This window comes from Chaetodon trifascialis, chromosome 17 (assembly GCF_039877785.1).
Source record: "Chaetodon trifascialis isolate fChaTrf1 chromosome 17, fChaTrf1.hap1, whole genome shotgun sequence".
In the NCBI taxonomy this organism is placed as follows: Eukaryota; Metazoa; Chordata; class Actinopteri; order Chaetodontiformes; family Chaetodontidae; genus Chaetodon; species Chaetodon trifascialis.
Genome location: NC_092072.1, coordinates 23,333,167 through 23,346,941, shown reverse-complemented (window position 1 = coordinate 23,346,941; position 13,775 = coordinate 23,333,167). Strand labels below are relative to the sequence as shown.

Below are 13,775 nucleotides of genomic sequence, written 5' to 3'. Positions count from 1 at the left end.
CTAATATTTGTCTTTTGCTGAAATACTCCTGTAAACAATTACAACTTATTGGGGATGAGGAAAGGCAATGAATAGGTCCAACTGCATCACTCAGTTTATTTCTGACGGTTAGTAAGGCAAAACCCTTGTAAAGGCTTCATTGTAATTAGGCAGGGAAAAAATGGATTGAACAATGTGTTCCTAAAAGAGGTACAAGGGTGTGATGTAATCATTAATCCAGGTGAAGGTCCTGATCCATCAGAAACAAATACCTCGTGCTGACCTTTATGAAATTTCCTCATTGCAATGTGACATGTTGTGGAATGTGATATTATATAACATGGACATACTCCCACTAGCTGCACCCTCCTTAAAACTGTGAACTGTGAAAAACAGGCATTTCCCACAATATGACACTGAGCACAGCTGTCACAACAAGACAAAAGAACTGCTGGCTGCTGGGTCGGCAGAGAGCGCCCAGTCAGCTGGTTTTAGCTCTTTTTACAGCATATGCCCAACATTCAGTACCTTTACAAACCTAAACTACTGTCTACGGTATTTCAGGTATTTGCTGCATGTCTTCTTTAGCATAATGAGTTTTGAAGCTACTGGACTCCATGCTAATGCTGGACTGCTACAGGAAGCACTGATGCCCCTGTGGTATCTGCAGACACCACACACACAGCCATAGAAATCCTGGTTGTCTTTTGGCACCACCTCATGGCCAAAAATGATTTCATATTTGAGTCTAAGATTTGATAACCTGTAAGTGACTGGGAATTCTCAAAGAACCACCAACACACATGCAAAGCAGCAGGCCATGCATGTACATCTTCCCTATGTTGTGAACATCATCAGATTAAGATTTTTGAGGTTGTGTCATGCAGGTTATTGTTCTATGAGGTCATAGTTTGTGATGTTGTGTTGGATAACTGTCTTCAGATGGAACTCAGGTGAGTTCAGCATCTGCTCAGAAAGTTCAATTTCTTTTGACTCATTAGTGTTCCAGCCCAGAAGGGACAGAAGCCCAATGTGTTTGTTGGTTTTTTATTGTTGTTATTTTTCTGCTACAACAGCTCAAATTGTCGTGAACTGGAATGAGCTAGATACATGAAACTCGGCCCTATAGCTGGAAATGATGTGCAATTGCTTCCCATGAAATATGGTCCCAATTGGCCAGATGGTGTTGCTGTAATTAAGGCCCAAAATTTCAATTTTTGAAAGGCCATGCTCCTCACATTGTGTGATTGTCTTGAAATTAGACACATAAGTCCAGCTCAGTGTGCTCTACAAAAAAGCCTTTTGGACCATGAAAGTCATTCTGAATTTTCAGCCATTTTGAATTTTTTGGAAGATGGTAATATGAATAAAACCAAACCACCAAAATGGCTATCCAGCATTGTGGGACTGAGAAAAAAATGGCCACCATCAACCAATAAACTTCGCAAGAGATGGGGCTTAGCAGCCAACCCGACCCATAGAGGGCGCCACAAACACCAAAAACATATACATAAAAAACCCAGTGGTCAGAATTTCACTGGTTTCAGTGAGCATGCTCTCTGAGAAAGTATGAATCAAAATCTGAAGTGCCATAGTCATTGGTGCAAGTAAGATGCCTTTGAGCAATCCTGATTAAACTCTCTGGGGACATCCTGCTATCTCCTGAACATACACACAGAGTTTCTTTCAAATAGGATGAAGGGGGACAAATGGTGGAACTGTGAGTGCATAATTATTCAAACAGACTCTGTGGCTTGCAGCTTTAATTTTGGTCTTGAGCTGCTTCATTCGGTTGAGTGCAAAAGGGCTTGAACCCAAAATTGCAGCTTGCAGCTATATGTAATATTACAATTTGTATTTTGGAGATTTTACAGGTACACTTAATATGTATCTTGCGACAGTCAATGTAAAAACACATGTTGCATTTTCCCAGTAGGCCTAATTAGGATAAATACATTATTTTCAGATGTTTTCTCTCTCTCAGCATCTGTAGAAAAAAAGTCCTGCATTACCATTTCACACAAGTATTTTCGACTTTAGCATGCTGTAACACTGACTGTGAGTTAAAAGACTTTCAGAGTAAAGGCACTCATATCACATCCATTCTGAGAACAGTGTAAGAATTATGGCTGTTTTTACTCCCCCATTGTGAGGAGAGCACAGCAGATCATTGATCCTAAACATACCAGCAACGCAAGTGAGCAGTTTTTCAAGGCCAAACTGGAATGTTGTTTACTGACTAAGTCAGTCAACCAACTTCAGACGAACTGAGCGTGTGTTTGAGCTGCAGAAGACCAGATGGGGACAGCAGTCGCGTCATCATTGTTCGGGTAACATGTTGGTCATGCTTAGTTTGGCAAGTGTTTGGCATTTTATTTCTAAAGGTAGGGACTAAGTATCCAAAGATATATGCAAATGAAGTCAACAGAGTAATTGTCCTGCAGTGAGATGTGTCTTCCTGATTGTTAGCACTGTAGAACAGGTAGTCCATCATGGGTTTGACTTCGTCTGTGAAGAGTTTGCATATTGTCTCCACCAGCTGGAGGCAGAAGAAGTGTAAGTGGTTACTCAGGACCCATCACCACTAGGGGGGCTTAGAGCACAAATTACAAATGTGACTGGGGGTCCCAAACCCCGGAGGACACCAGGATTTCCCCGTGCGTCCGTCACAGTGAGCTGCCACTCTTAACTTCCTTAGACAAAACATCATTTAGACGTAATCCAACGCGAGCTGTTACACTTGTGTAAAGGTGCAGTCTTGTGAAGTGTTCGCTCAGCCTGCTGCAGGCTCCTCAGTCTGCAGCCGTGCACGTTAACTGCATCAGACAGCAAGTCTGCCAAACAAGTCGCAGCATCAGTGTACTGCAGTGAAATCCAGCTCCTGAACACACCCTGCTGCAGCCTGCAGAACAGCCTCACAGCACCGACACACACTCAGCTGCACACCTTGACGGGGCAGAGGAGCGGAGCCGGCGAGCAGCTGGAACATAGCTGAGGTAAGATCATGTGTTTGACGCATTCTGTCCCGCAGGAGAAACCAGGACAGGTGACTGACAGGACGAAGGAGCACTGCAAACGGCGCTGAGCGAGCGAAGCGTCACTGTTCATTTGGCATCAACATTGTTTGCAGGGACACATTTTTGTGGAAAGCGACGACAGTACTAAGAGGGTGTCCAAATATATCCCTAACTCCTGCACCGAACTGGCCGACTTTTGATGTGGCGGCCGCTGGAGCTGTGCCAAATTCCACTGCGGTCGCATCAGCGCATCGGTCTGAGCAGCGGACTGTCCTCTTACTCCTCATACTGTACAGCTCTTTGTGTCCTCTCATTAACAACAAGAACCTATGAATGCTGTTCTTTACATGTTTCTGGACAGAGTTCATAGAATGGATGTTCAAAACATTGTGCCCTTGGCTGCTGCGCAGTGGGCTATAAATAGATCGACTGCACGTTTGGAATCTTGAAGTCAGCATGTTAATATTTAATAATAATACACTCAGCTGACAGTAATGATGGGAACCAGTGTTGTTTTATTCTAACGCTGTATTTTAAGTTTCCTCTCAGATGTAGCTGAAATGTTTGGTTTTGCCGACTCAATGCTGCTGCTGCATATTTGGAATTGAAAGTCTGACTTCAGGCTCCGGCCTGGTCAAAGAGCCAGAAGAGACATCCCGTGCTGATGCAGTCAGTCAGCATTTACCATTAGTGGAAGAATGAAGCGTTCAGCTGCATCTCATGGACTTCATCAGCAAATGGACTTCTCTTAGTGCTCAGTCTAAGAACATGTGGATGTCAGTTACAGCTAAAACACTGGTTTATTTACTTTAACATCAGCACTTCATTAGTGTCAGAGTATTTTTAATAAATACATTTATTCTTCTGCTGTATGTATGTATTTATTTATTTGTTTAAGTCTCATTAAGTTTGACAGGTGGGTTCCTGGGAAATAAATACACCAGATTACAGCCAGATCAATTCTAACATTTAAATGACTTAAAGTTACCTTGTGGCACATGAGGCCACACATTTGTGCCATGAAAACAGGGGTATTCACAGGACATTTCCTATAATGGTAGGGGCCCATAATGCACCATAAAAGGAAGCAAAAGGGGAATTTGGAGGCAAATGTTAAATGTTAATGTTTGTTCAGTGTAATCTTCAGAGCATCTGTAAACACACAATATAACAGTAAACAGGAAGCTATTTCAATAATATGAAAACCAATCTGAAAAAGTGCTGAAAAAAGGGTACAATGGTTATATGGTTTTATTTTAAATATAGCTACTATACCTCTAATTTTCTAACTAATTTTCTAGCCTGTCGGGCAGTTTATTTATTTATTTTTTTAGTTTTCTCCCCTGGAAGTGCAACCTAGAGAGCATTTTATCACAGTTTCTTGCACACTAGGCCTCTGAGGGCATATTTATCATATTTTACTTACCGGTTCACTAGTGTGTGGAAGGCAGCGGAGTGGCCATTTAAGCTAGCACACACTCCCCTAGAATTACTAGAGTTGTGTGTATCGTTGAGACCTAACAAAGGTGCTGAATTTGCTTCTTTGCAAAGACAATCTTTTGAGCATTTTGGAACGATGTTGGAGATGTAGTGTTTGCATCTCTCAGTTAGCAGTCTTCCTCTCCACCTTGTGCTGGCAGATGTGTTGACATGGTGTCATAACCAACTGCTGATCAGTAGAATTAGATTAAACCAAGGGACATCATTAGATAGACAAGGCCAGCCTCTGAGGTAAATTCTTCCCAAACCTTCTGACCATCCTGTTCATTCTTTAGCTTCTCTTGCTCTGTGACTGAATCCTTTTCTACATACTGCTCTGTTAAATCATGTGTCATCTCTCCAGCAGCAGCAGCAGAATGGCTCATAATGACAAAGACCCGATGCCTGCAGTGGAGAACCTCTCCCCAGGCCAGCTGCAGTCTCTCCTCAAGATGGAGCCAAAGACTCTGGGGGTGAGCAGAAGCATTCAGTTAGTAAACTAAACCACATACAGTATACCCTGTGAATCAGTGATTGAAACACATACACATGTATACGTGGGCTGACTTTTATGGGACATAGCATACTGTCATAACAGCCTCTCATGTACTAGGAATGTGATACAGAAAAACAAGCTGAGAGAGGCTGTTGAGATTCAGGCTTTTTCCCCAATAAGGAGCTCTGAATTTCTGACTACTTGCAATAGTTTCAGTGCATCAGTAGGCTTCAATGTGCTGATCACCTCTTCTGCACCCCTCCAGGCAATCCAGATCGTTATTGGGGCTTTGATTCTTTGTCTTAGTGCCTCTGTGCTCCAGATCCATGAGGTCCACTTCACAGGAGATGTGGCCCTCTTCCTGATCGTTGTCATACAGGTCAGTTCGATTCCACTGAATAGAACGTTTTGTAGTTTTATAAAACAACTATAGGACAATTCAGTCAGATCACAGCATGTTTTTTTTTTTATTTTTCTTAGCACTTCCTCAACATATAACTAATGGACTTGAGTATTTCATGTAAAAGAACCTTCCTTACTTGCCTTGCATGTAAGTAAGTTGTATTGTAATCCACCAGGTGACCTTGTCTGGTTCAGTCTTGGTTCACAGTGGGAGGAAACCTACTCTGTTTTGGGTGAGTCCGAATCAAACCAGAGCTTTGTGTTACAGTCTGGACCATGTCCAGTGCTATGGTGATACAGATCACTACTGGACATAAACAATTCAATTCATTCAGTAGTGATTTAAAGGATCCACCCTACTACACACTATAACATTTAGGCCTCTAGTTTCACAGTGGTAACACAGCAGTTAGAGCCAATTAGGCTGCAATGGTGTGTGTTCACTGCTGCCCCCCCATTGGTCCTGAAGTGGTATGAATATGAATATTCCAGCTACTCTTCCTCTCTATCTGAAGAGACTTTGGACAGGACACAAGTCTTAAATAAAAAATATGATAGTGATTCCATGAAATAAAATGATCATAAACTCAGTATTTAGAAGCTACAAAAAAAACTTTGTGACTTAACAATTTCACAAATTAAAACTAAGATGAAGTTAGATAAAGTCACGAGGTACAAATACAAGACCAGTGACAGAGAAACACCATCATCTACTGTATGGATATTTTAACATTTTATTGAGCTGTTACAAATTTCATGAAAGAATAGAAAGTATGTTAAGCTCTCAGCATGGACATTTTGAAACAATATTCCTGGTGAACTGATGCTCACTTTGCTTTGCAAACTGCCTACATTTTTCATAGTTTTACATTTTTCTTGCCATCCTGCTGAAGAATATAACACAGGTCCTGCGGGTTTCATGACACACAAACGTAATGACACAATCAATAACAAAGCTCACATTTGATGATGTGTTGTTATTTTATTGCTCATAGAAATGCTTAAAAAAGACACTTCAAACACTAATGGCCTGCGATACATATTTCCTGAGTGTTTGTGTCAGCAGCTGGAGGTAGTTGAATTAGATTGTCTGGAAATTGAAAATCCTCAGATAAACAGATAAATCTACACTGTGATAACATAAGAACAGTAGCAGAGGTGGCTGGTAGAGTGACAAACCCACACACATTATTATTTTCAATTAGCTCCCCTTTTTCCAGAGCCTGGTTACTGACGCCTCACGATCGTGAAGCAAGAAGCCTTTAAGCGTTCATCTGTAAGATTATCCAATATGAAAACTTCCATACCTCTTTATTGCTTGTAGTGGCATGTCAGTGTAAGTGCATTGTGTAAAATTCTCTTCTCCATGCTCTTTTCCACTGTTGGTCCACCATTCTTATCACATCCAGGTGAGTGTACTTCTTGTGCATGTGTTTGTTTGAGAATATTATTTGTAGCTGTAAGATGTAATGTGTTTGAATAGTAAACAACTCCTCCTCTGATGTGTTTCAATTATTTTGTATATTGTAGGGTGTGTAATTATTGTACATGAGCCCTACTGTTGTCATTTGCAGGTGAAATGTATGCTGGTGCTGCACCTCATCAGTGCTGCATTTGCCACTGCTGCTCTGGGTCTGATGTCCAAACACCTCCCCTACCGCCAGGACTCATACCACTGTGAACACTGCCGCAAACTGGAGCTGCATGCGGTGGTATTGTCTTTAAAACCTACACAGGCCAGAACACTGCATGAAAGCCTTTAGACTGAAGTTGTTGTTTTTTAAAATAATTAAACATCTGTGGCAAAACAGAACAGCCACATCAGTCACTACTACTGTAACAAAGCTTTTCTGCTGTGAAAGTCCAGTGCGTTTCTCTGACTGTGGCAGGTCATGTTACAGCCTGAATTACACCTTCAAGATGAACTTGGACAGTTGTTAGAATTGTAATTGACTGGCCTAAACAACATCACAAAATTGCTTCCAGAAAATTCAGTTTGGGTTAAGTAAGTTAAGTGATGGGTCACTGATCACATTTGCTCTCTGCATTGTTTAGTGGTGGAGGATATGAGTCTTGCCTGGTGCAAGACTGAAACAATGTTTGCAGGACAGAAATATATTCCACACAAAAGAAACCGTCTCAGGTTGTACTATATATGTAGCACACCACTAATATTTACTGGCCGCTGTGATGAGCTCTCATGGTCTCTTTCTGCTTTTTATGTACGTGAAGTGAAACAGAATCTTTTGACTTTGAAGAAACATACTTTTATGTGTCAACCTGACTTTTAATTATTGTTTTATAGGTGTTATCACCTGTATGGGTATTGTCATCATTAGGGGTATTCACAAAAAAAGTAAATGTCTCAGCTAAATGCATCTCCTAATTGGTCAAGCATGATCTTCTAAAACTAATGGCTGTGTTAACCCTAAAAAGTGTTTAAGTTGAGTTTTTAATCTTTTTTGTCTTTTTGGAAGTGCTGCTCAGTTTTTTTTTTTTTTTTTTTTTGTAAATCACAAAACATTTGAGGAAAGCAAGCAAACAAACAAACAAAAAACAGCTCAAAAGTCTGTGACAAAGTTAAGGATCCTCTACAACACTTTCTTAACCAGGTCCAGAGGTCCTACGAGGACTAGGAGGACCCTAGTGGTCCCTGTCAAGGTAGTGGACAAGTGTTGGAGGACAGTAGTGACCAGGTAGAGAGCTAAAATACACAGCAACGCTCATACAAGTAAAAAAAAAAAAAAAAAGCAATTTGAGTGAGAGCAAGTGGTTCTGCTCTTATTTAGATGATGCTGAGTTAAATATTCTTCAAATAAATATATACTGATTTTTGTCTGATTCAAATCAGATTTATATAGTATTAGTATGATTCTTGCTCTGATTGAATATTCATTATAATTGAATGATTGAATATTCATTATAAGCTTGCAGAATGCTCTTAATGTATGTTTAAATCTAGAAACAAGTAATGAACACAACATTGGCATATCAGCACCCACCATCATCACAATCTCCCTTGGTAGAATCACTTGAATTCATAGTTGACTCTACATGTTATGAAAAAGCAGACTCCATGTTTCTTTGTCTTTACTGTCCACTGCAGCAACATTGTTTCAGGAAATGCACCGGGCTGATCGAGCAAAAGTGTAAAGTAAGTGATTGACTACTGTTCCAACTAATACTTTGCTCAGATAGGTTATGTTGTCTTGTAGAGTGCATGCAGAAACAGAAATGCCTTTAACTGATAGAAAAGATGTCCTGAGATTTTTACATTTCTGCTTTTTCATGGAGTCACCAGTGTCACAACAAAAAACATTGTTTCAGTTTCCTTACTGCTCCTGTTTCCTCACCATATGTGTTCTTGGATTTCTCTGGCTAGCTGTTGATTGATGGGATCCTGGGGACACTGGTGATCTTTCTGGTGCTGGAGCTGCTGATCTGTATCACTGCCATGCTGTTTGGACTCAGTGTCCTAGCTGCTGGTGGAACCCAGGTGAGCCCTGATATGGTTCCTCAAGTGATATTTGACCATGAGGGGGCAGAAAACTCCCAAGACTCACTGAGTCGCTGACAGTTGTGACATACTGTCACCATAACAAATACCCATATAATTGCAGGGATGAAGTGATTTTTAGGTGACCCAGTTGATGTGAAGTGATTAAGTTCAATTCAGTGTGTGTGTGTGTGTGTGTGTGTGTGTGTGTGTGTGTGTGTGTGTGTGTGTGTGTGTGTCTTGCAGGCTCCAAGCCAGAGGCCTGTCTATCCACACTCTCGCCCCCCACCTGTTCCAGCCGTGCAGGCTGTTCAAGCTACTCCAGCTGCAGCCGAGCCATCTCAGGTAGTGGGAACACAGTCTTTGTTAGGACCCTATTTTCATGCAGTGCATAGTGCGGGTGCTGCTTCTCACCTAGCTGAGTCAGTCTGAGGTTATTTCCTTGGCTGATTGACTAACTGCCAGTGAAAGGAGAAAGGATGACTTGGTGGCATATCTGTGGTGCTGTGTATTTGGGATGCCATGTACACAGTCTGCGTCTTGAGCCTGTTCACCCACAGACTGAAATATTAGTTTCCTCTGGCACCCTGTAGCATTAACAAGCTGCTGGTGCATCATGCAGGGAAAGGCTGGACTTGTAAAGGAAACAAAGAAGTTGATGTGTTTGACAGTGACAAACTTCAGGCCCTGATGATTTTTTCTAATCAAAAAAGTGTGACCACACCCTTAAAATACAAGTAAATATGTTGATGTTTTCTGCAAGCCATGTTCACATTTTACTGCTCTCTGTGTATCAACAGGTGGCTGTAGTTGTGACTGAACCAGAGTCAGAGCAGGTGGAGGATATCTCTACCCCACCCACTGAGCCCCAGGTGGAGCCGATTGAAGTTGAGACCACAGAACCCTGATCTGAAACACACACTGCTCGCTGTGGTGTCATGTCATGTCAGTCAGACTGTACATATTGATGTCAACTGGGAAAAACTATTCTTATCAGCCTCCTGATGGTCATTATGATTAAGTGATTAAGTTATCGCCCATTTGGCTTGATGACTCATGTATCAACTCAGGTGACAAAGTAATAACAAATGTGCTGATGGCAGCAGTCCTAAGATCTGGTACAAATAAATACATTTACATGTAACCAACAGGTTGTCATCCTGCCCTCTCTGGCATGACATGACACAGCATCAGTGTTAACACTGCTGGATATACTGTACAGTATGTTGTGGACATGATGTGTTATTGGTAATGATGATTTATTCTTCAAATACTAAGACCACTAAAGGTATAGTCTAAGTATTGTCAGAGAAACACAAATAACAGAAAAAGACAGCTGGGGAAAAGAGAAGATGTTGGTCGCTATTAGAGTATATAGGATATATTCACTTCACTAATGGTGTGTGCACATTTTGTGTTAATTAGAATGAAGTCAACATGTAACAACATGCAGCTATTTCGTTCTTCAAAGGCCTTAATCCTCCCCTGCCATATTTGACTGTTGAAATAAGATTTTGTTGCTGTTGTTTGGTTAGAAAACTAACCTTTTATTGTGTTTATGCTATTTTAAATTGTCTCAAGCCATTCAAGAATTAATTGCTGAAAGACTATTACAGCAACCGATTTGCAATCTATTGTCTGTTCATTGTTGTTTTTTGTGTTTTAGAACTGCTATTTTGAGATTAAAACTGACAGGAGTACTACAATGATTTAGCATTTCCATAAGGTTGGGAGGCAGCAGAGGCCAAGATAATCTGACATTTATTCCCCCTCCTGTTATGAGTTAAGTTCCAAAAATACTGAATCCTACATTTCCCATAATGCTACTAACCTCAAAAGCATCTTTGTTAGACCTTCGCAGCCTGCTAAATATACACTTTATGAACTGCAGTCACCCTGTTTGTAGCTCTGCTTTTCTCTTTAGTGCTTATTATTCCACAGAGTGGCATAGTGCACACTCTGCAAATTCCCCTTTTGAGACAATAAAATCTATCTTATAAACTTCTAGTCTCCAAGCTGAAGTCATTATACCCCTAAAGGTATCACAATGACATAATTGGGGTTATATATTCAGACTTAATTTACCAGTTGATTTACATTAAGATAAGATAGAACTTCATTTATTCTTCAAAAGCCAAAATATACACAATGCCAAAAATTTATAAGGAACATAAGTATGAAATGTTCAAATTGGAAGTCTACTGCTCACCTCTGTTTGAGATTTTGGTAAAGACTAAGAGTTTAAAAACATGTGGGCTGATATTTAAGAACAAGGTGTTACATTGAAACATTGAAAGAGGCAGTTGAGGAGATTTTGGCCTCTGATTAGGATGTCCCCCAAAGCAGCTGGAAAGATCAAGTATCGCATCCCAAATCCCAAACATGCTGAGCCTTAAAGGTTTAGGTGTGTCATTTTGGAGAAAGGCTGTTGATATTGTCATCCCTCCTTCTTTACAATGCAATTGCTCAGTGTTAGCATGCCCTCTCCCCTCCCCTTCCTCATATTCTATGCATGGGAGTAGTGTTGTGTGGCTCAGTCCAAGCCACTTTATTTCACATTTATAGAGTCAGGGCTGTGTATGAAAACCTGATTTTTGTTCGGGGGGGGGGGGGGGGGTCTATCCCAGCTTCAACAGGTGAGAGGTGGGGTACACCCTGAGCCGGTCGCCAGCTGATTGCAGGGCCACATGCAAAGACAGGCAAATACTCACACTCACACCTACGGGGCAATTTAGAGTCACCAATTAATCTAATGAGCATGTTTTTGGTCTGTGGGAGGAAGCCAGAGTACCCGGAGAGAAGGTACGGGAAGAACATGCAAACTTCACACAGCCCGGGTATCGAACCGGCAACTTTCTTGCTGTGAGGCACGCGCACTACCTGCTTGCGCCACCATGCCGCCCGCTCAGTGAATTTCAAATTTAGCAAATATCAACAATCTTTCTCCAGAATGACCCATCCACCTTTAAAGGAATACCAGTAGACCTGTAGCTAATGTACTATTATGTGGGTTTGTGAGAACTTTAAGAGAGAAATGTGTCTGAAAATGCTATTGTTACTATAATCCTGGTAGTTGCTCACTATTCCAAGCAAAGCAGAGAAAAACACTTGTTCTTCTTTAAATGGGAGGAGATGGGACTCACGATATGAATGTTTCTAAAGTTTAGGCTATGGCCTTGTCTGCTTGATTGATTGTCCTATTCAGATGTGTGTCAGACACTGTTTTCCTGCACTGGCTTGTTAGTTTAGGATTCTTTGTGGAAACCACAGGATGGCATGATTAACTGTAAATGAATGTATGAACATTTCAGTCACAGTGAAAATAAAGTTACTGAAAAAAGAACATCACTCTCACCTGTCACTGATAATCACCTTCATGAGTATTGGATTGTAATTGAAGTCTTTATGTATTTTCATCACTACAAATGCATATCCCACAGTATGTAAGAGGAGGATAAATCCCGCTTGAGAATAACATTAAAAATAAGATAAAAATAAGAATGAAATAGATGCACCAAAGATCTCAACACTCTTGTTGCTTTACTACAGCAGAGATCAGCACTCTACCAATCAGCTTCTAGGCCTCTCAAGTAAACAAGCATAACAGAGTCTCCCAGTTTCCTGACAGACACAGCTTCACCCCCGATCTTGATCAACCAAAATAAGCCTATTACAGCCTACCCCAGGACAGCTTCCCACAGGTTTAACCTTGCTGTGAGTATTATCTGTGTTGGGCACAGCCTGAAACTGCCCCAGACCAAAAAACACTGCTGTGCTGTGTATGCGGTGAGGGTTAAAAAAAGCATGCTTCTTTTTATAACAAGAGAAAAATAAAACCCACTGAATAGTACCAATAAAATACAGTTAAAAACAGAGCACAGTATGTATAAAGTAAAATGCACCATTTTAAAAGAACTTCAGCAGTACCTTAGTGTGAGGCAAAGCACAAAAGTTTCAGACCTGTATCAGGAAGTCATAGCTTATTAAAGGCTAAAGTGAAGTGATTAGGTTTTATCTTTCTCTCTTCTTAAAAATATTGCAGTGAGCTGCTTCCCTGATATCTATAGGTTAGGTAGTGTGTTCCAGAGCTTTGGGTGTAATTGACAAAGGCTGCATCCCTGACTTTCTTTCAGCTGTCTCCAATAGACCAGCAGCAGATGATCACAGTGTTCCTGAAGGCAACAAACAAGGGATTTAATAACGTAGCCTAGTCCTCGTTAAGGACTTTGTATGCAAGGAGGAGGACCTTGAAATCAATTCTGAATGTTGCAGAGTAGCTAAAACTGGACAAATGTGCTCTTTCCTCTCGGTTCTGGTTAATAGCTAAGCTGCAGAGTTTTGAACAAGCTGAAGTCTCTCTCTCTCTCTCTCTCTCTCTCTCTCTCTGTGTGTGTGTGTGTGTGTGTGTGTGTGTGTGTGTGTGTGTGTGTGTGTGTGTGTGTGTGTGTGTGTGTGTGGATGTTTCACCTTGTGGGATGATGTGGGACTTGAAGCTTGAGTCAATTTCCACAGATTATTGAACAGCATGGTGAAGCATTGGCTGAGCATGTGTATTTCTATAAACCATGTCTTAGTGTTCAATATAATACTTGTTCAACATATATTTCTAATTAATTATCGAAATGTCCTCATTGGCATATGTCATTGGCACCTTGTCACATTCAATTGTGGAGACGATTTTTATTTATTTTTAAAAAGGTGGACATCACACTGGTAAAAGGGATTAAAATGTTTCTAGCCCTGTATTTCCATTTATGTGAGGTTAGTTTAGAACAATATTATATCATAGTGAATGTCAGCAACACTGTGGGGTGAAGCAGCACTGTCATTTTAATTTATTGAATTTTTCCATCACCAAAAATAGACTTCTCCTCCTCTGCGACTTGTATGAAGCAATATTTTGGGA

At 40.8% G+C, this 13,775-nt stretch overlaps 1 protein-coding gene across 5 annotated transcripts; it reads left to right on the top strand.

Annotated features, from left to right (window-relative positions):
* Positions 1-2,545: 2,545 nt before the first annotated feature.
* On the top strand, positions 2,546-12,212 carry LOC139345840 (membrane-spanning 4-domains subfamily A member 4A). 5 transcript variants are annotated; one of them, XM_070984691.1, is made up of 9 exons: positions 2,546-2,975; positions 4,840-4,948; positions 5,237-5,350; positions 5,550-5,606; positions 6,948-7,085; positions 8,480-8,527; positions 8,756-8,869; positions 9,116-9,214; positions 9,670-12,212. In XM_070984691.1, the coding sequence occupies exons 2-9, from the start codon at positions 4,853-4,855 to the stop codon at positions 9,775-9,777; spliced, it is 774 nt and encodes a 257-aa protein (XP_070840792.1). In that variant the 5' UTR covers positions 2,546-2,975; positions 4,840-4,852; the 3' UTR covers positions 9,778-12,212. The 5 variants fall into 5 exon arrangements, with proteins under 5 accessions (XP_070840792.1, XP_070840796.1, XP_070840797.1 ...); XM_070984692.1 differs by having other exon boundaries at positions 2,626-2,975; positions 4,843-4,948; XM_070984694.1 differs by having other exon boundaries at positions 2,649-2,975; positions 4,846-4,948.
* The last annotated feature ends 1,563 nt before the right edge of the window (positions 12,213-13,775 follow it).